At 39.5% G+C, this 23516-nt stretch overlaps 2 protein-coding genes across 2 annotated transcripts; both read left to right on the top strand.

Annotated features, from left to right (window-relative positions):
• Positions 1-4504: 4504 nt before the first annotated feature.
• On the top strand, positions 4505-7778 carry btbd17b (BTB (POZ) domain containing 17b; the record flags this gene model as incomplete). Its single annotated transcript, XM_062438684.1, is given in 3 exon segments — positions 4505-4607; positions 6065-6350; positions 6704-7778. Coding segments are annotated over 3 exon segments (1464 nt in total), but the record flags the coding sequence as incomplete, so codon positions are not given.
• A 2280-nt stretch (positions 7779-10058) lies between these two features.
• Positions 10059-23001, top strand: LOC133999490 (dual specificity mitogen-activated protein kinase kinase 6). The gene is made up of 12 exons (XM_062438686.1): positions 10059-10354; positions 14405-14474; positions 15362-15410; positions 15506-15619; positions 15870-15989; positions 16103-16219; positions 17838-17889; positions 17988-18115; positions 18564-18641; positions 19782-19921; positions 20465-20510; positions 20784-23001. The coding sequence occupies exons 1-12, from the start codon at positions 10336-10338 to the stop codon at positions 20859-20861; spliced, it is 1011 nt and encodes a 336-aa protein (XP_062294670.1). The 5' UTR covers positions 10059-10335; the 3' UTR covers positions 20862-23001.
• Positions 23002-23516: the final 515 nt, after the last annotated feature.

Below are 23516 nucleotides of genomic sequence, written 5' to 3' on the forward strand. Positions count from 1 at the left end.
ATGTTACATAACAGTAAATAAAACAATAAACACAAATGTCCTCAATTCTGTACCTACCCAGAGTTCACAACAGAACTCAGTTGTGTGAAGCCCCTGTCTCTACCTAATAGAGTGTGCAGTGAATTCTAGTCTCAGACAGTAATAATATAAGTTGCAGAGGCATCATTTTAGCATTTTTACTATGAGATTTAATATTCCCCACTCAGCATACCTGCTCCAGCAGATAATCAACTGGTGTCATTAAGTGGTCAAGACGGGTTGCTTTGTATTCAACTTTCCAATAGTTGTTTTTTTTTCATGTCGATTTATTAATATTTTCTTTTGTAAGATACACAAATCTGAATATTCTAGCCTAAATGTTTATAGTCGTCAAAAATATAAATGCTGTTGAGTGAAAATCGCGTATCTCCAAATTAGCTGATTATGGATTTTTGAAATGAACTGAGGTATTGAGAGTTCTTGTTTGGATTTCGAAGGTTCCTATTGCTACTTATTAGCCAAATAAGCCATTTAAAACCAAATGGGTCGTGTTGAAAGTTGACATATAAGTCCCTTACTTAACTATAATTAAAAGTGTATAAGTCAGACACAAGGAGGAAGTCTTACCTGGACTGATGGCTGGCCGCCGCTCCAACAGGTAACTCAGGTAGATTTGCTCCGATGAGAATGACCCACCTTAGAAAAAAAGGTTCCCTTTGTCGAAATAATTGTTTTTTCGCTGGTATTAACAGTCTCCTGATTGATTATTCGACCAATTTCAGTTCGTTTAAAATGTTCACTTAATGGACCCTGGGGATATTCCGGGCGGTAGGCTATCAATCCTCCATCCGCCCACTCCTTCTCTGTTGTCGTTAAGCCATATGGTACTGTCCTCCAATCCACTCACCGGCAGTCGCATCAAAGGAGCTGTCATGTAGAAACACTATTCTCTGAAAACACTTTCAACAACAACTCAGCTCAGGCCGCTCTGTCTCTTTATTCGACCTCTCTGGTGTCCCCAGCTTTGCATATTCGGTGAGATTAACGGGCCGGTATTTATTTCAGGCAGCTTACATCCAAACAAAGGGGCCACTCACCTCACAAGTGAGACATTTCCACTTGTATACAAGCTATTCAATATGGACAGAGCTGCGACCAGTTTGACATATAGAGACTGATGATGATTAATGGCTTTTACCAGTTTATTGATACGATCAGTAATTGTAATCAGTCTTTAAAGTCGTTTCTTTTTAAAATCATCAACTGTTGCACGTGCAGCAGTATAGGCCTGCTTTCAGCATTAAGTGAAGGCTAAATGCCAATGTTAATTTGTTCAGTTTAAGAATAACTCCAAGGTGCCAATTAGTGTGTACAACAAGCATCTGTGAAATCGAATCATAATCGGGTGTTCTCTTTCTGTCAACCCCCATTTTACCAACATACAGTATTTAACATGCAAGGACTACCAACTGGGGTCCCCAAGAATAAACTATCTAAGAAACAACCATCATAGTGATCATAGTTATTTCTTCTCACAACATAATTAGTTATGTAATCAATGCCATCTGAAAAAACAATGATTATTCTTTTGAAAGTTAGTTAATTTGCATATTGTGTAAAACAATAATATATACTTTTCTTTAATACAAATTGCAGTTTTCATCCCAAGTATAATATTTCCACAAATCATTCAAAGTGACTGAGCCTACCCCCTGATAGTGTGACTTTAAATTAAGACCTATGACAAACATGAATTCGGTAGACAGTTCTATTAACACTGCAAACAATGGTCATGATGGTCATTAGGAAAATAAAATATTGACAAAGTCATGAAATCTTGGAATGACAGAATAAAGCACCTCTGAAATATGACAAAAAGTATACTTCTGGGGTCTGCAGGTACTCCACTCTGTAGGATTTAGGTTAAAGAAATACTCCAGATTTGCTATCATCAGAATGAAGACTGTGCATCCAGTTTGCAGAGCCACCTGGTGGAAAAATATTGTCATAAGAGAGGTGTACTCCTGTGTTATTCATTTAAACAATCAAATCAGATGACACAATAAAATAGATCTTGTTATTGATCTGTTGTATGCCATAGCCATTTAACAATCATTGGATAAATAAAAAAATATTGACTGATGCCATTGATTTTAAGCTTTTACGTTGTCCCTATCAAAAAATAGAGACATACTTAGAACTATTACTCTAGAAGTAATATTTTTGAGATGCAGTTTTAACTCTGATTTCCTGATTATTATTCTCACTTAATATATATATATTATATTATATAATTATAATAGTAGCAGTTTCAACAAAAAAAGACACTAGGCCTCCTAATGCCACTATTGCATTGACACACAGAAGTAAGTCAGTGTGAAACATAATAGCAAAATGCACCATATCTTCCATGCATTTTTTACTTTTTCTGTCATTTACATTTTATTTTATTTGACAATTGTATGCATTCAACATGTAAAATAGGTGTTTTCAGTGGTGTATCCTCACCGGGTTCAGCACTAGAGTAAGGTCACCCAGGACACCTTGTTGCAGCTAACTTTGGCATTCAGCCTGTACTAAACGTACTGTTTATACTGATGGAGCCCCCTGTGGTGCATCGATCCCTCAATGGATCTCATCCTGAGGGGTGCTCTACAAATCCAGCAGTTTGTCAATCCACCGCCCTCCCCAACCTTTTGCATTGTGGTGCTGTTAGGAGATTCTTAATAGAAGCTGTTCTCAAAGGAGAAAGCAATGTGACCTTAATGAAGGACATGCCCTTTAAAAAGGTACGCTCTATTTCCAGCTACACAGCAGTTACAGAAATGTTTTAGTAGCTGGAAATCCAATCTCATAACGATGTTACTATACCAAATAGACGAGCATGTTACCATACAACTCATTATTTTCTTTCATATAAATTCATTATATTCATATAAATCTTGTTGTTTGTGTCTGCATTTGTATCTACCTCCAAAAAGAAAAGCAGATATAAGACACTACTATGTATGATCCTCATTGTGCAGCAGACTTTCATTAGGGCACTTCAGCAGCACCACTGTCCTCTGAGAACCTGTCAGGTTTTCATAGCAGTGGCTCAGGTTGGGGTCTTGCAGGATGTCTGTTCTCCTGCATTTTTACTGCAGCCCAGCAGCCCTCATGGCTTTACCACAACCCAATTACATCTGAAATGATGTCTCTCCTTGTTTGTCTCATAGTAGTCACAGTAGCTATTTTAGATGCGTTTATCCCATTAAAGCATGTTAGCATGAATATTTTGATTGGACTAATGGCTTAGAATACCAGAACTTATTTTTTTGAGAAGATTTGAAAAGGGATCTCAGTATTGACTGACCCATCTCTGACTGACAGTTCAATTCTTGCTAAGAAGTAAATAATGGCTCATTTAAGTAGCACTTAAAACATCTTTTTGAACCCTGAGGTCAGGACCAGATGCAGTATCCCAGTTATTGCATGTTATTCTAGGATGTGAGTCTCTCCTGTCATGTGACTCCTGAGCTCCCTTTGAGTAGTTAAAGTATTTTGTATTGATTATGATAGTTTGAGGTTAGTTTTTTCCATGCAAAGCTGCATACCATTTACTCCATTTGTCTATACCACACACATTAATTCAACCCTTTGCACTCTGTAATGCTTACGATGCAACTGTTGTTGCATGTCAACTGAGAATAGTTTCATAAATATACTTGATTATGCACTGTGAAATTTACAAAGGCTTATTCTACACAGATAGCTAAACATAACTGCATTTCAATACTAGTAAAAAAAACAACTATATGACTTCATACAATCCTGATTGGCACTTGAATTTTGTAAGCAGAGCTTGCCGTAAATTGATGAGCAGACCTAGCACCAATGAAATTATCCTCCAATTAATTAGATTAACATGCCATCAGAGAAGTAATTGCTCTTTGCTGCAAAACTGTCCTATAAATGGATTATGAAATTTGATTGACTTGAGTTGGTCACACATATTAGAACCTTAATTATATTTGGCAGATAGTCTCAGTGGTAACCTGTTGTAATTAACTGGCTAATTATATGGAATTCACAAAACGTTTAAGTCCAGATATCTGCTGCTTTCTGGGTGCCATTAAAACATGAAACTGTGTTAATATTGATTGTTAATAGTGCCTAATCCCCTTGACTTTTAAACTAAAAAAAAAACAAACATTAAGCTGAGTCCTTGGCTGGCCCCGTGCCACTGATCAATGCCATGTAACATCCAAAAGGGAGAAATTCAAAATCAAAGCTGTCGCTATAGCAACGCCCCTGCCAGATTCCACCAATCAATGGAGTCTGTGGGGTTGTGAGATGCGCCAGGGAAAGGCCAGCGTCCTATATAAAGAGTGCGGGACAGGAAGCCAGGCAGCACACACGGGGCAACACACCTTTCTGCACGCACACGACAGAAGCACAGCAGCAAGAAGAAGGGTCAGGAGAAGAGTGGTGCTGAGAAAGGAAGAGTGAGGGAAAGGACAAAGGAAGAGAGGCAGGGAATAACTGAGAAGATATGATGCGCTTATGTGAACAAGGCACCCCTGCCTGGGTCTATGTGGGCACCCTACTCCTATTAATCCACTTCCACTCTGCCACAGTTAGTGGAGGTAAGATTTGAGTAGTTTGAATTGTTTGCTATTATTAATCTCACTTTTGCATCCTTTTTTTGTAAAATATCCTACATTGTAAAGGAAGCTGTATTGTTTTATGTCAGACAAGCTTCCCCCATATTGTCAGTGGGTAGTAGGGCACAGCATGAATGTGTGGCTCGTGCCGAGCCTCAGGGCAGGGGATGGGTATTTATCTGTTCTACTCATCCTGTCCTCATCTATCTGTCTGCCGGGTGCAGGGAAAGAAAGGCAAGTCCATTTGCTGCCTGGCTTTGTGCCGGCTCACTAATATAGTACAAGCGCTGAGGGAAAGGTTTTCTTAGTCCTTAAAGAAGATCAGACTTTGACTGATTTTGACCAATACTGAAGGCCACATTCCTCTGCTGTCAGATTCGATTTCATTTGAAATTCCTCATGAGCACAGAATTATGTTATGTGACATACTTTGAGACTGTTTTATTCAGTGTTTTCAGTTCTCAGCTGGAGTGGAAGAGACACGGAATCATTTTTTATTCATAACTTTTTTTTGTCAACTTGGACTTGAATCTCTCAGAAGTTGTTTTTTTCCTTACAGAATCTGTAAAAAAAAAAAAAAAGAAGAAATTATGTCACAGATGGTATATACTACTTTCCCTAGTTGTAATGAATTTGGTGATTTTTATTCAGTTAGTTACTCTGTGCCAGAATTATTTGTCAATGCACAGCCCCACACTCTCCACCATGCTCAGCTGGCTAAGGGTGCTGGCTGATTGGAAAAAGGTTACTTTGAAGTGGGGGCACTTGATTGTGGTAGAGAAATGAAGACTGTGAGGCATCGAGGGAGCCAAGTGCGCTCCCCCTGTGTCTCATTAAACCTCAAGTAACAGGCCAATGAGGCTGCTGATGGCTGTGGCAGAGCAGAATGGAAACAGCAGCTTGTCATGCTGTGTCTTTCATGTGTGATTCTCCAGTATGTGCCACTTGTGCTTATGCTCAAGAGAGCATAAGCACAAGAGAGCATAAGCACAGCCATCTGCAATGGCGCTGCAAACTCAGGATTCTTTTCTGAACACCTGGTATCAGTGGTTTTCCGAGTCAGCTACCGGGCTTGTTGCTCTTTTTCTCTGTTAATTGAGAAAAATAGATGGATCTGCCAGTCTGCTTTTCTCTGACATAGCATCAGTTGTGGTTTAGTCAAAGGGTTGCAGATTGCATTTTCCAAATCTTGTTGTGCCAAGTCTGATTTTAGTTGCAGAACAAATGCACATGAATTCTGCTGTGGATGAAATCTTCGAAAGCAGAGTCAGGTTGATGCAAATTGCGGTGATGAAAATAGAAAATACACTAAAATGTAATGCATGATCAAATGAAAACAATCTCACAATTTCTCAAAAAATTCTTTGACTCTAAAAATTGATGACTCTGTGTCTGTCTGTTGTTGCTAGACCACCATCTTGCACAATTTTTTTCCACAGCTGCCCTGAAGCAGGAGGTTGGACTGGACAATGGTGCCACGGTGCTGAATCACTCCATTAGTTTGGTGCAGCGCATGGAGACCCTACTGGCTATGGGGAATAGTAGTGATGTCACTCTTCGTGTGAAGACCATCAACTCGGACGAGGTGAAGGTGATCCAAGCCCACAGCCTGATTCTCACTCTCCAGAGTGACGTGTTTGAGGAACTGCTGCTCACTCGCAATAACAGTGCTGTGGTTTTGAGGGAGACACCTGAATGTGCAGCTGTCTTTGACAAGTTTATCAGGTGAGGATGACTCAGGTTGTATCAATTTGTTTAGAGCACATCAGGTTAAATTAGACCATTTTTGTTTGAGTTTGTGGAGCTGCTTGTACATGCCATAAGTATACGGTTATAGGTCTTCACTCACCACTTTGCCTCTCTCTATTTTGAGAAGTGAGATGCTCCATCTTGTGAAATATTTTTAAATTACTCCTACTGTTTTAGGCTTGCTGTCCAAAATTAGACAGTGTGGACTTTTTAGTGACTCAGATGTGAGGAGAAAAATCCAGCTTCAAAAATATAGCATGCTTTACAGCTTTAAAAAAACTTTTTTTTGGATTAGTTTAGATGATTATTCTAGTTTTTTTCTCTTGCAGGTATCTGTACTGCGGTGACATCTCTGTGCGGCTAGGTCAGGCCATTTCTCTGCATAAGCTGGCCAGCAAGTACCATGTATGGAGCTTGCAGCAGGGTCTGACCCAATATATGACCCAGCATCTGTCTAGTGATTCTCCCACAGGCCATGTGGTTGGTTGGTACAACTATGCACTACAAATTGGGGACATGGCCCTGCGGGACAGCTGCCTGCAGTACCTGTCCTGGAACTTGTCTTCTGTGTTACAGAGCGAAGAATGGGGCTCCATCAGTGAGGACCTACTCCTCTCCTTGCTCCAACGATCTGACCTCATTTTGCAGAGTGAGGTGGAGCTCTACGAAGCTTTGGAGGCCTGGATTAACCAGAACCAGCCTGTCAGTATGACAGTGGAAAGTGCCCTAAGGGCTGTTCGATATGGCATGATCCCCCCTCAGCATCTCTTCCGTCTTCAGAAGCAATCCCCCCTCATGATAAAGTATTATGAGTCTATCCGTGATCTCCTCTATCTAGCTTTCCAATTCCACTCTGCCTCACCTATCCAGCTGGCCAAGTTCTTTGATGTCAACTGCAGCATTTTCACTCCTCGTAACTACCTGTCCTCCTCCTGGGGTTCCCCTTGGGTCATCAATAACCCGACCCGTGATGACCGCAGCTTTAGCTTCCAGACCCAGCTCGGGCCCAGCAGCTATGACTCCACTAAAAGAGTTACATGGAATGCCCTTTTCTCCCCTCGCTGGCTCCCACTTAGCGCTAGGTCAACCTATACTGAGCTAGGTGCCATGCAGCCCACCCGCACAGATGGAGGTCGACCTCGCATCATTGTTACACCAGCTACCTCTAGTCCAGACTTTGCAGGTGTGAGTTTCCAGAAGACCATAATTGTGATGGCAAGACAGCAAGGAAAAATAGTAGTTCGCCATGTCTACAACTTCCACCAGAGTACCGAGGAAGCCGGGGATTTCCTGGTGGATGCCGACCTGCAACGCCGTGCATCTGAGTACCTAATCGACAGCTCCCTCTATCTGCACATTGTGATAAAACCTCTCTACCATACCCTCCTTGTCGCCAGGAAGTAAAGGCAGCAATTCGGTGTGACCTCACCATCAGTGATCCACCCTCCACCCACACAATCACATGCACATCTTCCAAAGTACACTCATATCACAGCATATGTTTATTCGTCAGGTTGTGACATCTCCATTGTTGATTAGTTTGTGCATTTCGATGTCTTCCAACTATTTAGCAAGGAGGTGTCTGATTAAAGAGTCACAATTCAATGGATTAGCAGTTGATTATCACATATATGATGGTGGGTTTACAATATTTTACTCATAAGGGGGAAAAAAACACTTCACTGTACTGTATTTTGTTCAGGTATTGTCAGGCAGTTTATTCCTTGAATTTATTAAATGGTTAAAGTTGGTCATAGGTGCTATAGTAGTTTTGCTTTAAAGTAAAATTTTACTTATTTTATGCATTTCACCATTCAGCAGTCCATTATAGAATTTTAGTTGATAACATTAATATTCTGTGACATAAAGTTATATACCTGTTTGTTGTGTACATGCCAAATTGTGTAAATTGAAGTGCAATCCCATTATAAGTGTTCCTTTGTATTCTTTGTGTTCCTTTGACGTGTAAAACACTGTAGACTGTAATTCCAGCCCTTTGGTATCTTCTTTATTGTTACATGTAGCCTACATTTTATCTAGCTTTTAAAGAAATGACACTAGTATGTAATCTTCATCCTGAGACACTCCAAAAAAAAATATAATAAAATACAATAACACAAAATCTGTCTGTGGTGTAATGTATTGGCGTATATGATCAGAATCAGGTTTACTGACAAGTAGGTTTAATTTACCTTGGTGTTGTTGTGCATAGAGTCAGAAATATACACACAATTAAATAGGGGCAGATGCCAATACTGATATTAGGAAATATAAAAATTCCGATATTGATATGTCAGCCAATAATGTTATTTATACAGAATATATACATAAACACAAGATATGTAATGGAGGCATAATATTTTACAGTTTAAGAATAATCTTGAATTAGGAAAAAGGATGAAATATACATAAAATGAGGTATCTTCTCTATCGGCACATATCGGACAACATAAACACTGATACTGATATATCTGTAACAGGCCAATATCGACCAATAATATCGATTGACTGATATATTGGTCAGGCCTTATGAAGTAGCCCTAACTAATATAAAGAAATCATTTACAATGAAAAATAATTAAATGATATTATAAGCATGAAGAGCTGCCATAGGTTTAAATTGTAAATTGAAGAGAACAAGTTGAAATGCACAAAATAATTCCCAGGAGTAAACAATAACTTGTATGAAGCAAACAGAATAACTACTGTAGTTGGGCATATTTGATTAATCACAATAATGTACAGTGTTGGGGAGTCACTAGTTACATGTAACAGCATTATGTAATTTAATAACAAAAAACCTTTTGACTTCTTTAATAAAATATCTTTAACTGTGATCCATTACAGTTACTGAAAGAAAAAAAAGTGTAATTAAATTTCAGTTACTTATGAAAATGTTGATGATCACAAAGGGTTCCATCTGACGTTAGAAGATTTTACTCAGGAGGAGGGTTTTTCCCCCTCATTTTTCATATTAAACATGTTACTGAATGCATATATTGCTGTTTTTATTCTTTGAAATCATTTTTTCTTTTTTTTAATATCTTGTAAATAAATCATGACATGGGCTTAAATGGTGCCACATTACCAATTAAGCCAATGCCAGACTTTTGACTTCTTTAATACAATATCTTTATTTTATATTCCAAAATCTACATGAACTAATGAATACATTTAGACATATATCTTGCTTCATAAGAAATGATCTCCCTTATAAATCATGTCAGCATAATGAAAAACACCTGAACGTAGATTTTGGTGGGCTTAATGGGTTAAACAGCTATAGAACAGTTGTTAGAAAATTAGAAAAGTAATCAAAAAGTAATCAAATGTAATAAAGTACATAAATAAAATAAATAAATAATAATAATAATAAATAGTTGTACTTATTACATTTTAAATAGGGTAAGTCATCTGTAACCCTATTACATTTCATAAGTAACCTTTCCAACCCTGACAATAACTTATGTGAAGCAACCTTAAATGTGTGAATAATTATTGTAGTTGGGTATATTTGATTAGTCACAATAATGTATGGAAATATTCTGTTTTGGGTGCTCACGTGAACGAAACTACATACATACATACATACAACTACATATCCCACATTGCTTAGTAAGCGGCAGGAAACACGTCATCACGTCGTTGGAACCTTCAGCTGTCAGACTTTGGCCACCCTAAAAAGTGCAGGTTTTGTTAGCAAACTAACTCGAACTGTACAACTCGCGCCGACTTTATGTGAAGTTGTGCATTCATCTGCTAATCGAACTCTGAACTAGTGAGCCGGCGATTGAAGCACTTAGATTGCACGAAGACGAACCTTCTTGTTTTAGTCGCTGCTAGTTTTTGCACGACAAGCCAGCGATCCTGAGCGGGTGTAAGGGTAGATGCAGGGAGGGAGGGAGTAAAAAAAGGCAAAAGTCTTTGTGCTTCCCTTCCCCCTCATCAAAGCAAAGGGGAAATGTCTCTGTCTAAAGGAGGTAAGTGTTTTTTTTTCTCTCTCCTCCAACTCAGCCGCTTCTTTTTTTTTTTTTTAAAACAATCGTGCATATATTTTAAATAGCGAGGTGCAGTTTGCGCGGAAGAAGTTTAGCTAGCTGTGACTGAGAAATGTAACCTTGCCAGGTGGAAGGCTGCATGTATGAGAGGAGGGGAAAAAAAGAGAAGCTAGCCAGCATGTCTTTACTGCTTTCTATCATCATGCTAAGACTATAGACATCCTAGTGACTGAAGGTATTCATCACAGACCTACTATTAGCGGGCTAAACAGTATTGAATGATAATATTTCAGCTAATTTGCATACTCTCATCGCTTCATTTAAGTTGCTGTTAGCTAGCTTTACACCATTTTCACGGCAATTAAGGACTGTTGTCAAGCTGTAATTAACAACTAACTTGTCCTTCAAGCTGGAAATCACCGCGCTTGTGACCAGTTTCTCCCTTTCGGTGAAGCAAAGCACAGTGGGGACCACAGGTGTTTGTGTGTTTCGGCCTCCTGACTCATCGATTGTGTTGGGTGTTAGTGTGTTAGCGCAAAAACATTTTAGCGCCGCTTCCATGGAAATGCATCCACCCCCTCGCTACCACCACCACCTCCTCCCCCCTGCTGTGGTGGAAATTCCTTTATTTTTAAAACAGGCGACGATGCCAAGGAGCCACTGCGCTATCTATCACACACTTGGCTTCCGCCAGTCAGTCAGCCCAGTGAGTCTGTGCTGTGCAATTACTGTACACTGCTGAATCAAACTCACACCTTGGGGAAAAAAACAAAAAAAAATCAAGGTCCTTCCTTTGCGTCACACACAGAGCATGATGATGATGTCAATTTACATTTCAAGTTCACCGCTTGTGCTGTTACACAATCATACTAGCGTTACCATGGTCGGGAGTACACACTGTTTTGAGAGGGCTGTGTAGATTGGCTGGGTGCTGCTCAGCTCAGGCAATCACAGCCTCTTTGGCCTACCATGGCATGTTTTGACTTGCAGCACCAATTGCTAGTGCCGCCGCTTCTTTGTTGACAGTTCACTGGCTGCAAGCAGCTACTCCATAGCTGCTACACAGGTTCTGCCTTGTTATTATTGTGTGCACCAAAGTAGATCCGAGGTGCCTCTGTGAAAGTGTTTCCTCCCGGCCACTTACAAGGAATCGCTCCTTCATTGGTCAGTAGTGGAGTAAGTTAAGTGAAGCTTAAGTGCATTGCAGTGCTGTTCATACTATTGCTGAGACATGTTTGGAAATTGGGTTCTCCCTAACAGCACTGATAGGGTGGTGTGGAAGATTATCTGTGCATGAGTCATCATTGTCTGTCTGTATATGCACCCACTTTGAGGCTGGAGCTTCCTGATGGTGACTCGCCACACAGCTATTGACACTTTAATCCCATGCACAGCCCAGAAATTCTTGTTAACATTACGTGTGTCTTAGTGTGCCGGTATTTTCAGCTGAACATCATGGGTTTTCTAAGAATTACTGAATTTCCTGTAAAAGTACACCGCTGCTGCTATCTGTAGTGACAGATGCAGACTGATAAGTCCTTGGCAGTATCATTGATCTGTTTTCAAATACTAAGATAGATACTTTTTAAATCAATAAACATATTCACATGTAAGAAAAAATGTCTACAATATGGATATCGCTGACAGTGACATGAATGGTGAGCAGAAGAATTGATGCTTTGTGTCAATTCTCTAAAAAGAAATACCTGGTTGGTACACAGATCTAGGGTGGCAACAAACGGAAATGGTGAAAAATTGTCAATCACAGTTTCACAAAGCCCAAGATGCAACCTAAAATGTCTTGTCTTGTCCCAACCAACAGTCTATAAACCAAAGATAATTAGTTTGCTGAAGGAAAAATTGAGAATTACAGCATGCCCACCCCCCCCAAAAAAACCCTCAATGATTAATTGATTATCAAAATTGTTGCCGGTTAATTTTCCCTCAGTCGACTAATCACTTAATCTACCAATTGTTGCAGCTCTTTCAGTTCCCCTCTGAGAAAAACGGTATCTGTGTACATGTATTTTTCCTATGCTGTCTCGATATACTTTGCCTGCAGCTGTGGCTGAGGTCATGGTACTGTTGTGTCCTATCAGGCTCAATTCAGGCAGGTCTTGCGGCAGGGAAGCCGGCCCCAGTTTACCCAAATGGGGACAGCGAGCTGTGAAGTGACATCATATTTCCCAAAGAGTCCTGACAGTTGTTGTGTTTTGAGCGGATGTGTCCAGTCTGACTGGCTGTGAGTCATATCCCACTCCACAGCCCCGGCCACAGGGTCACTGCACACACCACACGCACTGCAACCCCCCCCAGCTCAGCCTGCTACCTGAGAGGGGTTAGTATTTCATGGCCATTAATACCTCTTAGTAAACATGTCTGCATGTTAACTCAGACTTAAATATAATGCACAGTATGAAAAACTCAATGTGCATAATATAATTGTGTTAGTTTTCCTGCAACAGCAAAGCACTGTTGAATGTCTGACGGATTAAAAACATCTTTGGCATGTCAGATGTTCGTGTACTGCACCACTGTGTTCTTGTGCTACCCTAGTTTTGTTGCAGGAACAAAAGGCTGACTTATTTGTCAGGTCATTGGAAGGCTTTGAGTGCTCGTTATCCCACACAGAGGAAACGCAAAATCTATTTTTGACTGAGCATGTGTGAGTAAATCACACGTCAATCTCTCCCTACCACATGAGACTAGTGTAGTCTGTCCAGACACTGTAGGCCTATTTTAGGGCTGCAGCACAAAATGGACCTGTCTGATGTTTCAGTGGTTGGCCATAGAATCTAAAATCTAGAGTAAAATTTAACTTCCCTTCCAGCTTAATCTAGCAAGGAGGGGTTTGCCCAATCGTACTTCCTCCAGACTGGAGTGGTGTGACTCACTGAATGGCAAATACAACCCCACAGTAACAATGACAGTAAAATTGTAGCATTAAACTAACCCATTACTAACGTTTGCTAGTTTTATAAAAAGCTGTTGCATTTGTTCCAAAGTGAAAGTGACTTGCTTGCCAGATGCATTAAACCAGTTTCTCTGAACTGGGGTAGAATAATTACACAGCCTGGCCCGAGCCTGTATGCAGCAAGAACAGGAAATAACCAGCCAGGTCTAAACTGTTTCTCATCATTTCCCAGTGGGTAAAAATCTGGCCAAGTTCTAGCACACACACACGGATACAGGTCAAGAAAAGTGTAGTGTTTTTCCTGTCGACCTTGCAACAAGAGCAAACATGCTCAACTTGAGTGTCCGTGTCGAGAAAAGTTGATGGTTTTTTTCCTGTGTGTTGCTTGTAGGCCCGGTAGCTGTGTCATTCTGGCAGGCACTCATAGCCCCTTGTGGGAAATCCCAGAGGCTGCTGGTAAACTGTGTTTATGAATGGACTGCTGTCACTGATTGAACACAAAAGTTCCAGAGCTGCATTTTACGGCACCATGCTCTTTCACATATTAGAACAAAAATAAGTAAAATTTCACAGTAATAAAAAAAAAAAATCAAAAAGGATAGTTGATCATACTGGAGAAAAAAAATCATGACAGGAAGAGAGGCCTGATTCCCTTGCATTCTCCCCCTCCTCTCTCCATTTGAGTCATCATACCAATGTCGATTAGTCATTTAGTCCACCTTCTCTCTATTGCAGGGCCTCAAGTTTGAGTACACCTAATCTCCAGTTAGATAACAGATCATTTTGTGTCAGAGGCAACTGCAAATTGATTTTAACCTTAAACACTACTTACTACCAGAATAGAAACAAACCACCTTTTAACATGCCCATGTTAACTTATGAAATCAAGAAAAGTACATTACAACCTGACAAACCTCCGCTTCAAGTAATGTGGCAAATGGCATCTGTAGATTTATTCTGCAGGGGCACCTGAGTCATAAGTCCATTTACCTTACTGCTTCTACAAAAAACTGCTAGTTATACGAGCTTGTGGTTGCTGCTAAATACAGCTGTGTACATCAGTGTAGATATATCATGGAGCTGAGATGGTAATGGCTTTCTAATTTCATGTCTTGCAGGGAAGAAGAAGAACCCAGGGCTGAAGCTGGCCAAAGAAGTGTTTGCACAGCCCCAACCAGCAGTAGCAGCGTAAGGCTTTTTTCGTCTTCTTCTTCTTTACCAATAGGCCAGCAAATAACAAGAAATTGCAGTGCACAGGTGTAAAAGATTTGTTTAAAGTAGTTTAGAAACAATGTCGCCATTACATAGTTTGTCCAACAGAGAGCACTGATAAGTTTGTTTTTCAACTGTAAAATGTCCTGCTTAGTACACATTGGTCACAATTCTGACAAATGTAAAGAGATCCCTTAAAAAAAATTATATTTTATGTAACAAAAGTGAATGCAGATTAGCTTTTAATTATCTATATATTGGCCTTAAAATTCCAGTGTTAGTCTAGCTATACTCCAAATTTTCATAATGGAGATGACCAAAGATTTGACCAAAGAACTGTTTTCGAGGCAGCTACATTTATATACAGTACCACTCAAACATTTTGGACACACTTTTTCTTACTCATTCACTTGAATATGAAAATGTCCAAACTTTTGACTGGTACAGTATGTTTTTGAGGGAACGGTTAGTCTTTGCAGTCCACTTAGAGCACCACTGCTTGGTGCAGTTGTTAATTACAAGCAGTATGGGCACAAAGAGAGTGAGTCCTTGCATAACTATAAATATATAAATCAAGGTTTGTTTCAAATTTACAGGGAACAAAATTAGCATCATCCAAATTCTGGTAAAATATGTAAGTTGCTCGTAGATTTGCTTCACTCACTTGCCAAAAAAACAACAGTACTGAGTGGCAGGTAAACTGTAAACATTCACTAGTCATTTAGCCAGTTAATTTTGCACCCTGAAATTGTCTTATGAATTCCAAGCACAATTTATATTATAGTATGATGCCTATGTTGTTGCATTAAAACTGACTACACAGTGTTGTTTTGGCTTGATTGAAATGTGTTTCTACCCTGCAGGCCCCCTCGAGATCTCGACTCTAAAGCTTGTGTCACAATTGGAGATCAGGTATAGTTGGCTCTATATTCCTCTGAGACATGCTGTTCAAATTTTTGCTGATCTGAATACATACATTAATGTAAAATGTGTCCCCTGCTGTCCAGAACTTTGTGGTGAAGGCAGATGACTTGGAGCAGATTGCAGAGCTGGGGAGGGGAGCATATGGTGTGGTGGACAAGATGAAACATGTGCCCAGTGGTGTAATCATGGCTGTCAAGGTAGGCCGGGAAGCCACTACTCAGGTTACGTGATTTTTGGCATCTCTGTGAATGCACCTTGCTTTTAAAATAGTACCATGACTCATACAGTAGATGTAGTCAACATGTGAGTTCAACTTGCAAACGTTCGACCCAGATTTACTGGATCTATGTTACATGGGGGGGGGGGGGGGGGGGGGGGGGACACCAGCTGATTTTAGGTGACTTCTGACGCAACTGGCAACACAATCTGTGATGTTTGTGTCTGCAGAGGATTCGTGCCACAGTCAACACTCTGGAGCAAAAGAGGCTTCTGATGGACCTGGATATCTCCATGAGGACAGTGGACTGTTTCTTTACTGTGACCTTCTATGGCGCCCTCTTCAGAGAGGTGAAGCCAGTGACTAAATCTCACTAATTTATGACTGGTATGAGCTTCTTCCTGTGTTATATGCAATGTCTGATCATCTTGTTTCTTATTTGTGGGTGGCATCTTAATTTTAGGGGGATGTTTGGATCTGTATGGAGCTGATGGACACCTCTCTGGATAAGTTCTATAAGAAGGTTATTGAGAAAGGCAAGACCATCCCAGAGGACATCTTGGGCAAGATCACAGTAGCAGTACGTCCTGTCCCATATCTTACATTATAAAATTGGTGTTGCTCAGGTATCAAGTGCATTTACATGTACATTAAAATAGAGCTACAACTAACTATTATTTTCATTATCTTTGTCAGATTAAAATGATCGATAAATCATCTTTAAAATATCTTTAAAAGCTCAAGGTGATGTATTGAATGTCATGATTTTTTTCAACAGTCCAAAATCCAAAGATAGTCAGTTTACTATGATGTATGACACAAAAAGCTTAAATCCTCACATTTGAGAAGCTGCGACCACCCAGTTTTTGGCTTTTGGTATGCCTCTACACTGGTGACAGCTGTGGTTGTTTTTGGGTTCTCCAGCCATCCTATTCTCAGGAACGCTTTGAAGGAAATTCTTTAAATTTGGAAGAAATGTCCACTTGGACTCTAGGATGAACTGATTAGACTTTGGTGATCAAAAGTCAAGGTCACTGTGACCTCACAAAACATGTTTTTGGACATAACTCAAGAATTTGTACGCTAATTATGACAAAGTTTCACACAAATTTCCAAGGGGGAAAAAAAATTATGAAGTGATGACATTTTATATCCAAAGAGGTCAAAGGATAACTTCACTGCGAAATCATAATGTTCTGCACTTTATTGGCCATTATTCACCATCATAACTTTGTGACCATATTTCACATTTGGTTGGATACTGATTTGGAGACACTAATCTCATGTGCCAACCCTGATACACTGGTGGTTGTATCAATCTTCTTGGCTGCCGAGTTGAAGCAGTGTGTGAAGCATCCACTTTTTAGAATTTCTAGTGTCTGCAGCAACATCCATATATGAAGCATCATCTGCTGTCAAGGCTACAACTTTGTATTCTGTCAGAATCAGCTGTGTTGGCCAAGCATATGAACACATACAAGTAAAATACACTTAATACTTTATATTAAATTCCTTTTAAAGTCTTCACTATAAATATGAGCCTGGACAGACATGGATGTAAACTCCACTTGACTGATTATGCAGTGCATTATTTCTAGTTAATTTAAAAATGACTAAAACTCTTACTTATTTAGTATCAAAATAGTTAATACATTTTCTGTCTAATCTGTCCTTTAATATAGAACATTAAAGGAATAATTCAGCAATTTAGGAAAATACATTTAGTCACTTTCTTTCCAAGAGGGAGATGAGGAGAAGAACAAAAGTTTTAAGAAGAGTTACATGCATGTACAACTTCAGTGACTTTTTGGAGTCTTGTCGTCTCAGTGAGGTTGCCAGGCAACCAGCAGTATAGCCGGTGATTGGATGGAAGTGCTGGGTAGATGGATACTATTTTTTGTCACATCACTTAACTCCTCTTAAAACCATGCTGATTAGTAATCTTCGACTTGGAAATCTTCAAATATTCTGCACTCTGAGGCTGAATTCACATGTTCAATATTTTAGTGTCATGGAGACGAGTGTGACTCCAGGGAACAGTACAGACAAACTCAATAATAAACTGATTATTAAAAAGATATGAATGTTGGTGATATTGTCATAATATTGTTGTATTACTGTAATCACTGAGATACAGTTCTCAAGAGTTTTCCTGATGAAGAATTTAATCTTTTCCATAATTTTCTCTGTATTTACAGATTGTCAAGGCATTAGAGCATCTTCACAGTAATCTGTCAGTGATACACAGAGGTAATCAGAAAAGCACAACGGCACACACGGTTTTCAGTTTGATTTTTGTCATTTGCTATTTTTTCTCTCATCATTCTTCCAATAACAACCCTCTGCAGATGTGAAGCCCTCCAATGTTCTGATCAACACTCAGGGCCAAGTGAAAATGTGTGACTTTGGCATCAGTGGCCACCTGGTGGACTCTGTAGCCAAAACAATGGATGCAGGCTGCAAGCCCTACATGGCGGTAAGTGGGGACTGCAAAGGATCAGGAGAGAGATTCCTGGTAAAGGCTAGTTGAAGTTAAGGAAAGGATTCTCTAGAAATGTACTGATTAATTGTATTGTTCAGTAAGGTCTGGCCCATATCAATGTCTGAGCTGTTAAACCAACTATACACCTAAGCTTTCAAACATCTTGCTTGGAATGTAGACACACAAACCCAGTATACGATTTAAATCCTCTCAAAAAACACTTGGAGTGCACAGATTTGTTCTTTACCTAGCAACACTTACTCTCACTTTAAATGCATATTTCATTCTTGAGTCTTGATTCACTGCTGTTATTTAAATTGCTTTTATCAGTTTGTAAAGCAAACTTCAGTCCTAAAACGTTCAGAATAATTATGGTTTATTATCACTAAAATAATTTTCAGATAGTGGTGGTACTTATCACTTGCTAATCATTTCTTTTCAGCCTGAGCGGATCAATCCTGACCTCAACCAGAAGGGCTACAGTGTGAAGTCAGACATATGGAGTCTTGGTATCACGATGGTGAGCATGGTTGCATATTGAAATGAGTCTCTTTGTGTTACTCACAGTTAGAACAAGTACACTCATATTTGATATTTTTAATTTTAGGGAAATGAAAAAAGAATCCTGCAAAAATCTGTGCTATTGCTGACACTAACACTGAGCACAGTTGGTAGTAAAATAAAGTCATATTACACATTGTGTTACTAAAAGACACATAGATTGTTTTGTCTACTTTTCTTAGCTTAGTCTTATGTAATCACTTTTTTTTCTCCATATTTCTTTTGATCACAAGTTACTATCTCATAATAGTAAAATGATAAACGTTTATTTACATAGCAACTTTCATGAGATGGTTACAAAGTGTATTATAAGGAATTAAAAGCACGACTGCAGTGCCTGTTCAAAACATATCTGTTGGGGCTGGTTACTTGGCCTACGGCTACTACTTCAACACAGAAAAATAAATAGAGTTTATGTGAGGTGTGAATGAATATAAAAACTGACAACATGAAAGAAACTATCATTGTATTACCCCAGATGTTATAAATAATAAGTACTCAAATAGCGAAATAAATGTTCTTTTCTTATTTCAAGTAGCCTAAAATAAGGGCAGCATTTAAAAATACAATAATGTGCATCCTAAAATAAAGTGTATTGATCATATTGGGCTTTTAGATCGTTCCTATTTTCTGTGCCTTCAGTTCAGATTAGAGTGGGTATGTTTGCTCATCCTATGCGTGCTTCATCTGCAGTGGTGGGTTAGCACCATGGCACACCTGTTTTAGTATGGCAGTTACATAATCCAGCACTAATGCTGAGTCATGATGACTGTTTACAGTTTTGATACCTATGGATGTTTGTGGCAGATTTTAGTTGATTGTTTGTCATCCTAAATTAAGATAAAGCACAGTTTACTGACAGAATGTATACATATTCGTTTAACTTTGGCTACAGAAAGTTATAAAATTTAGAACATAACGTTTTACAGAAGAGTAAATAATTCTCTGAAATATCACAATAGTTGAGTTACACCTGAAAGTCAGTTTCACTCACCTTGCGTTTTCAATCATTGCACTGACCAAACTCATAACATGCAGTCATGAAAAGTAGCTATAACTTGTATGATTGTTGTTTAATCAGCCTCTCTCTGTCTCCTAGATTGAGCTGGCCATTTTGAAATTCCCCTACGAGTCCTGGGGCACCCCGTTCCAGCAGCTCAAACAGGTGGTGGATGAGCCGTCTCCACAGCTGCCTGCTGACCGGTTCTCCCCAGAGTTTGTAGACTTCATCTCCCAGTGGTAAGCCGCATACTCACTGATAAAAGAAAAAGAAAAATTGGCACAAAGCTCAGCAGGGGTCAGTGTTTGCTCTCCATTTACTGAACGAGGTGGCATAAGAACAGTATAGAAGTCCAATAAGTTGCCAGATTTTTGTGTGTGTGTGTGTGTGTGTGTGTGTGTGTGTGTGTGTGTGTGTGTGTGTGTGTGTGTGTGTGTGTGTGTGTGTGTGTGTGTGTGTGTGTGTGTGTGTGTGTGTGTGTGTGTGTGTGTGTGTGTGTGTGTGTGTGTGTGTGTGTGTGTGTGTGTGTGTGTGTGAAATATATATGGCCCCCAAAATGGTTTGTTGTTTTTCTGTCATTCTTATTCACATACACACTCCACTTAATGCAGTCAGGATTCAGTGTATAGCTGAAGGACACATCGATGAGCCGGGTTAAACCCTGCATTTAATGGATGACCCAGTCTACCCACAGGATATATCATTTGACTATTTTAGATGTGATTGTGTATGTTGTTATAATATAGGACATTAATCTCAATTTTGCCTTTGTGTCTTTACAGTTTAAGAAAGAAGCCAAATGAGAGACCAGCTTATACAGAATTAATGGTTAGTAGTTTTTCCATTTTCTCTCCTCCTCTAACACATTAGAACATATTTTAGGATATTTTGTTATAGCTTTGTCACCATCAACATCCCTGCTGTAATGTTCAGTACGATCTAATTCTTGCTTTTGTCCACAAGAGGCCAGGCTTACCCAATTAACTCACCAAGACTATGACTTTGTATATGTTACAAGTAAATAACAACACAGGGTATTATTTAAATTTAAGAAAATAAAAAAACATATTTCTAATCATGCATTTCCTCCTTCTGATGCAGCAACATCCGTTTTTCACCTTGCACGACTCCAAAGAGACAGACGTGGCCAGTTTTGTCAAGGTCATCCTGGATGACTGACGGGCTCCCTCTGGGCTCCACCCCGTCAGGGTAGGCAGGACCTCTCAAAAGAACCAATGGCCTACCTTTTTTTTTTTTCTTTTTTTTTTTTTTTAAACTCACTGGAATGACAGACTCTCATGCACCCACACACACAACAAGGGGTGACCTAAAGACTGACAGCAGCACTGGAGTGGGAGAGTGGCGGTAATATGAACTCACAAAACCAACTGGAGAGGTTTAATTCACTCCTCCAAGCTTCCTGTGTGTGCAGTTATCCAACATGACAAATATGAACTGAACTTGATTTGTTGTTGTTTTTTCTTGTTCATACTTTTGTTTTGCCCCCACCTCTCCTGTTATTTCTCTCTTCAGAACGGACAGAGCCAGCCATTATTTCTTTGTGACACATATTGTATGAATACTTTTGAATTTCATCTGCAAAACCAACCTTTAATGTGTATGTTGTTGTTCATTGAAAGCTATATTTGCATATGCGTTTGTATGTTTTCTCATTATACAGAGTTTTGATACTGTATATCGTCGACAAGGTTGAATTTTACCGGACTAGAGCCTTATTTTTCAGATTGCATCGGCTCAACAGTTTGACCTGACTCTGCCCTGAGGCGATTGGTTAGGGCAGGGGCTGCAGGTGTCACAGGTTGGGCTTCGGGAGACTCCAGGGCTGAGACAAAACATGCGAGAAATGTCAAAGGTCACATTCTGGACGGGAGGAGTTGCAAATCATTCCTAGATCTCTCGGCATTGTGAGGGAGGAATGTGAGGCGTCCCATATCGTCTGAACCTATAGTGATCCGAGTTGTAACTCTTCATGCCGTGACCCTACCGTATTATTCTTTTTTTCTCGGGTATGAAAGAGTCCTTTTCAGTGCTGCCAATGATACTACCTGGAAGTATTCAGGTGTTGCTTAATCAAGCTCACAGCTTCTCTTTCTGTGTGCCATTTTTCGAATCGTTCTCATGAATTACTGCATTAATTGTGTTTTTCTTGTTTTTGGACTTGTTCTGGCCGGCATTTTTATTTTATTTCAGCATTTACACTTCCTTTGCTTACCTTTCTAAAATTTTGGAGTCTTTTCATATTAGGCACTTTTTTCCCCTTTTTTCCAGAGACCTTATTATGCCTTACACAGATAGTATGTTAGGGGAAATAATTTATGTGTTGAAGATGTAAATAATCTCCTTTTTTTAATGTAACATGGCACTGTCATAACCTGGCAGTGTAGATGAGTGGTAGAGTGGTTGGTATTAGTTTTAATGCAGTGTGACACACACAGACACACACACAGGGCCAGCTGACTATCGTACACCTATTTTGGATTGATGTGCTGTCAAGCTCCACCGCTCAGGTTTCTGTGCTCTCCTTCATGTGGAGACAGCCCCCCTTTTTACTTTTTTTCTTTTCTCAAGGTCAAACTTTCCTTGAGTGCCAGATCTAGAGCCTCTATTCAGTCCTTGGTGGGCAGCCATTATCTCTTCTATCTGACCATACTATGCAGAGCCCCTTCGCCTTGGACAACACAGCAAGAGGCCCTTGCCATGTGGCAGTTTCCCCACTCCAAGTGTTCAGAGACTGTGATAATGATGATGAAAGTGGTGGTTGTGATGGCGACGGTGTCGAAAGTGATGATGAATGACATGCCTCCTGTGTTCATGGCTAGCACTTATCGTCGCCTCTCCAGTTTACACTGTAGTGTGACCTTTATCAAAAGTCTGCGAGTTAGGAGTATTTATGATTGTGAATAATAAGGGAAAGCTAGCAACACCACAAAGAAGCTGCTGTTTTTTTTTTTCTTGTTCGTTTGTTTCTTTTTCTTTCTTTTTTTTTTTTTTTTAGTCGGCCTTCTTTGAATGGCCATTCCCTTGGTGTGTAAAAGTGAGTTTTTACGCTGATCACAATGAGAATGGAACACTTGCTCTACCTCTTACTCCTTCACTCTATTTGCCACCGTTTCATTGGGTGGCAATGACAAACTTGAACTATGGAAAGACAAAAAAATAAAGGCTTTATTGTTCAGTATAACCGTTTATAGCTTTCATTTCACGATTGCTGCAGGTTTAGCAATGGTGCACTACTGAAAAGACCAAAACCAACAATTGACCCTCATAATAAATATTGGCTGAAAGCTGATCTAGCTTATTCTACTGTGCCATAGACCTCCATTGTCAACCAAAAACTGCTAAAAACCATCAACGAGCCTCACCATTGCACTGGATGTTCCTTCATTATGATGAACATGGACATTGTTTATTTTTAGTCAATGCCACATACTCCTGTGAACACTCATCCAAGTAACATTTGCTTAAAACTACAGTATCCAACTGTTAAAGGAAATTATTTAGTCTTAAAAAAATGTAAACATTAAGACATATTTCAAGTGTTCAATTGATAAGAACAGAACAGGATTAAGCCTCCACTAAGACCTAATTATTTCCTAACCCAATTATTCCTATTTCAATGTCACTTAACAATCCCACTTAAGACGATTATACCTTAAACTACATGCTCTAATCATGATGAGAGATACTGGAGCTGGCTGAACAGATAAAGGAAGTATTTGGGTTTCAACCTGCAGCAGTATCCAACTCATTTTTCTCCTCAGACACATGTCAGCAAGACCTTTTTTTTTTTCCATCCTCCTGCATCCTGCATGT

Source organism: Scomber scombrus, chromosome 18 (genome assembly GCF_963691925.1).
Source record: "Scomber scombrus chromosome 18, fScoSco1.1, whole genome shotgun sequence".
In the NCBI taxonomy this organism is placed as follows: domain Eukaryota; kingdom Metazoa; phylum Chordata; class Actinopteri; order Scombriformes; family Scombridae; genus Scomber; species Scomber scombrus.

Bases quoted from the DNA above. Each gene is read 5' to 3' on its own strand.
- LOC133999490 (XM_062438686.1), top strand. The intron at 15,411-15,505 runs GTATAGTTGGCT...CCTGCTGTCCAG, and splicing joins GTGTCACAATTGGAGATCAG to AACTTTGTGGTGAAGGCAGA. The intron at 16,220-17,837 runs GTACGTCCTGTC...CTGTATTTACAG, and splicing joins TGGGCAAGATCACAGTAGCA to ATTGTCAAGGCATTAGAGCA.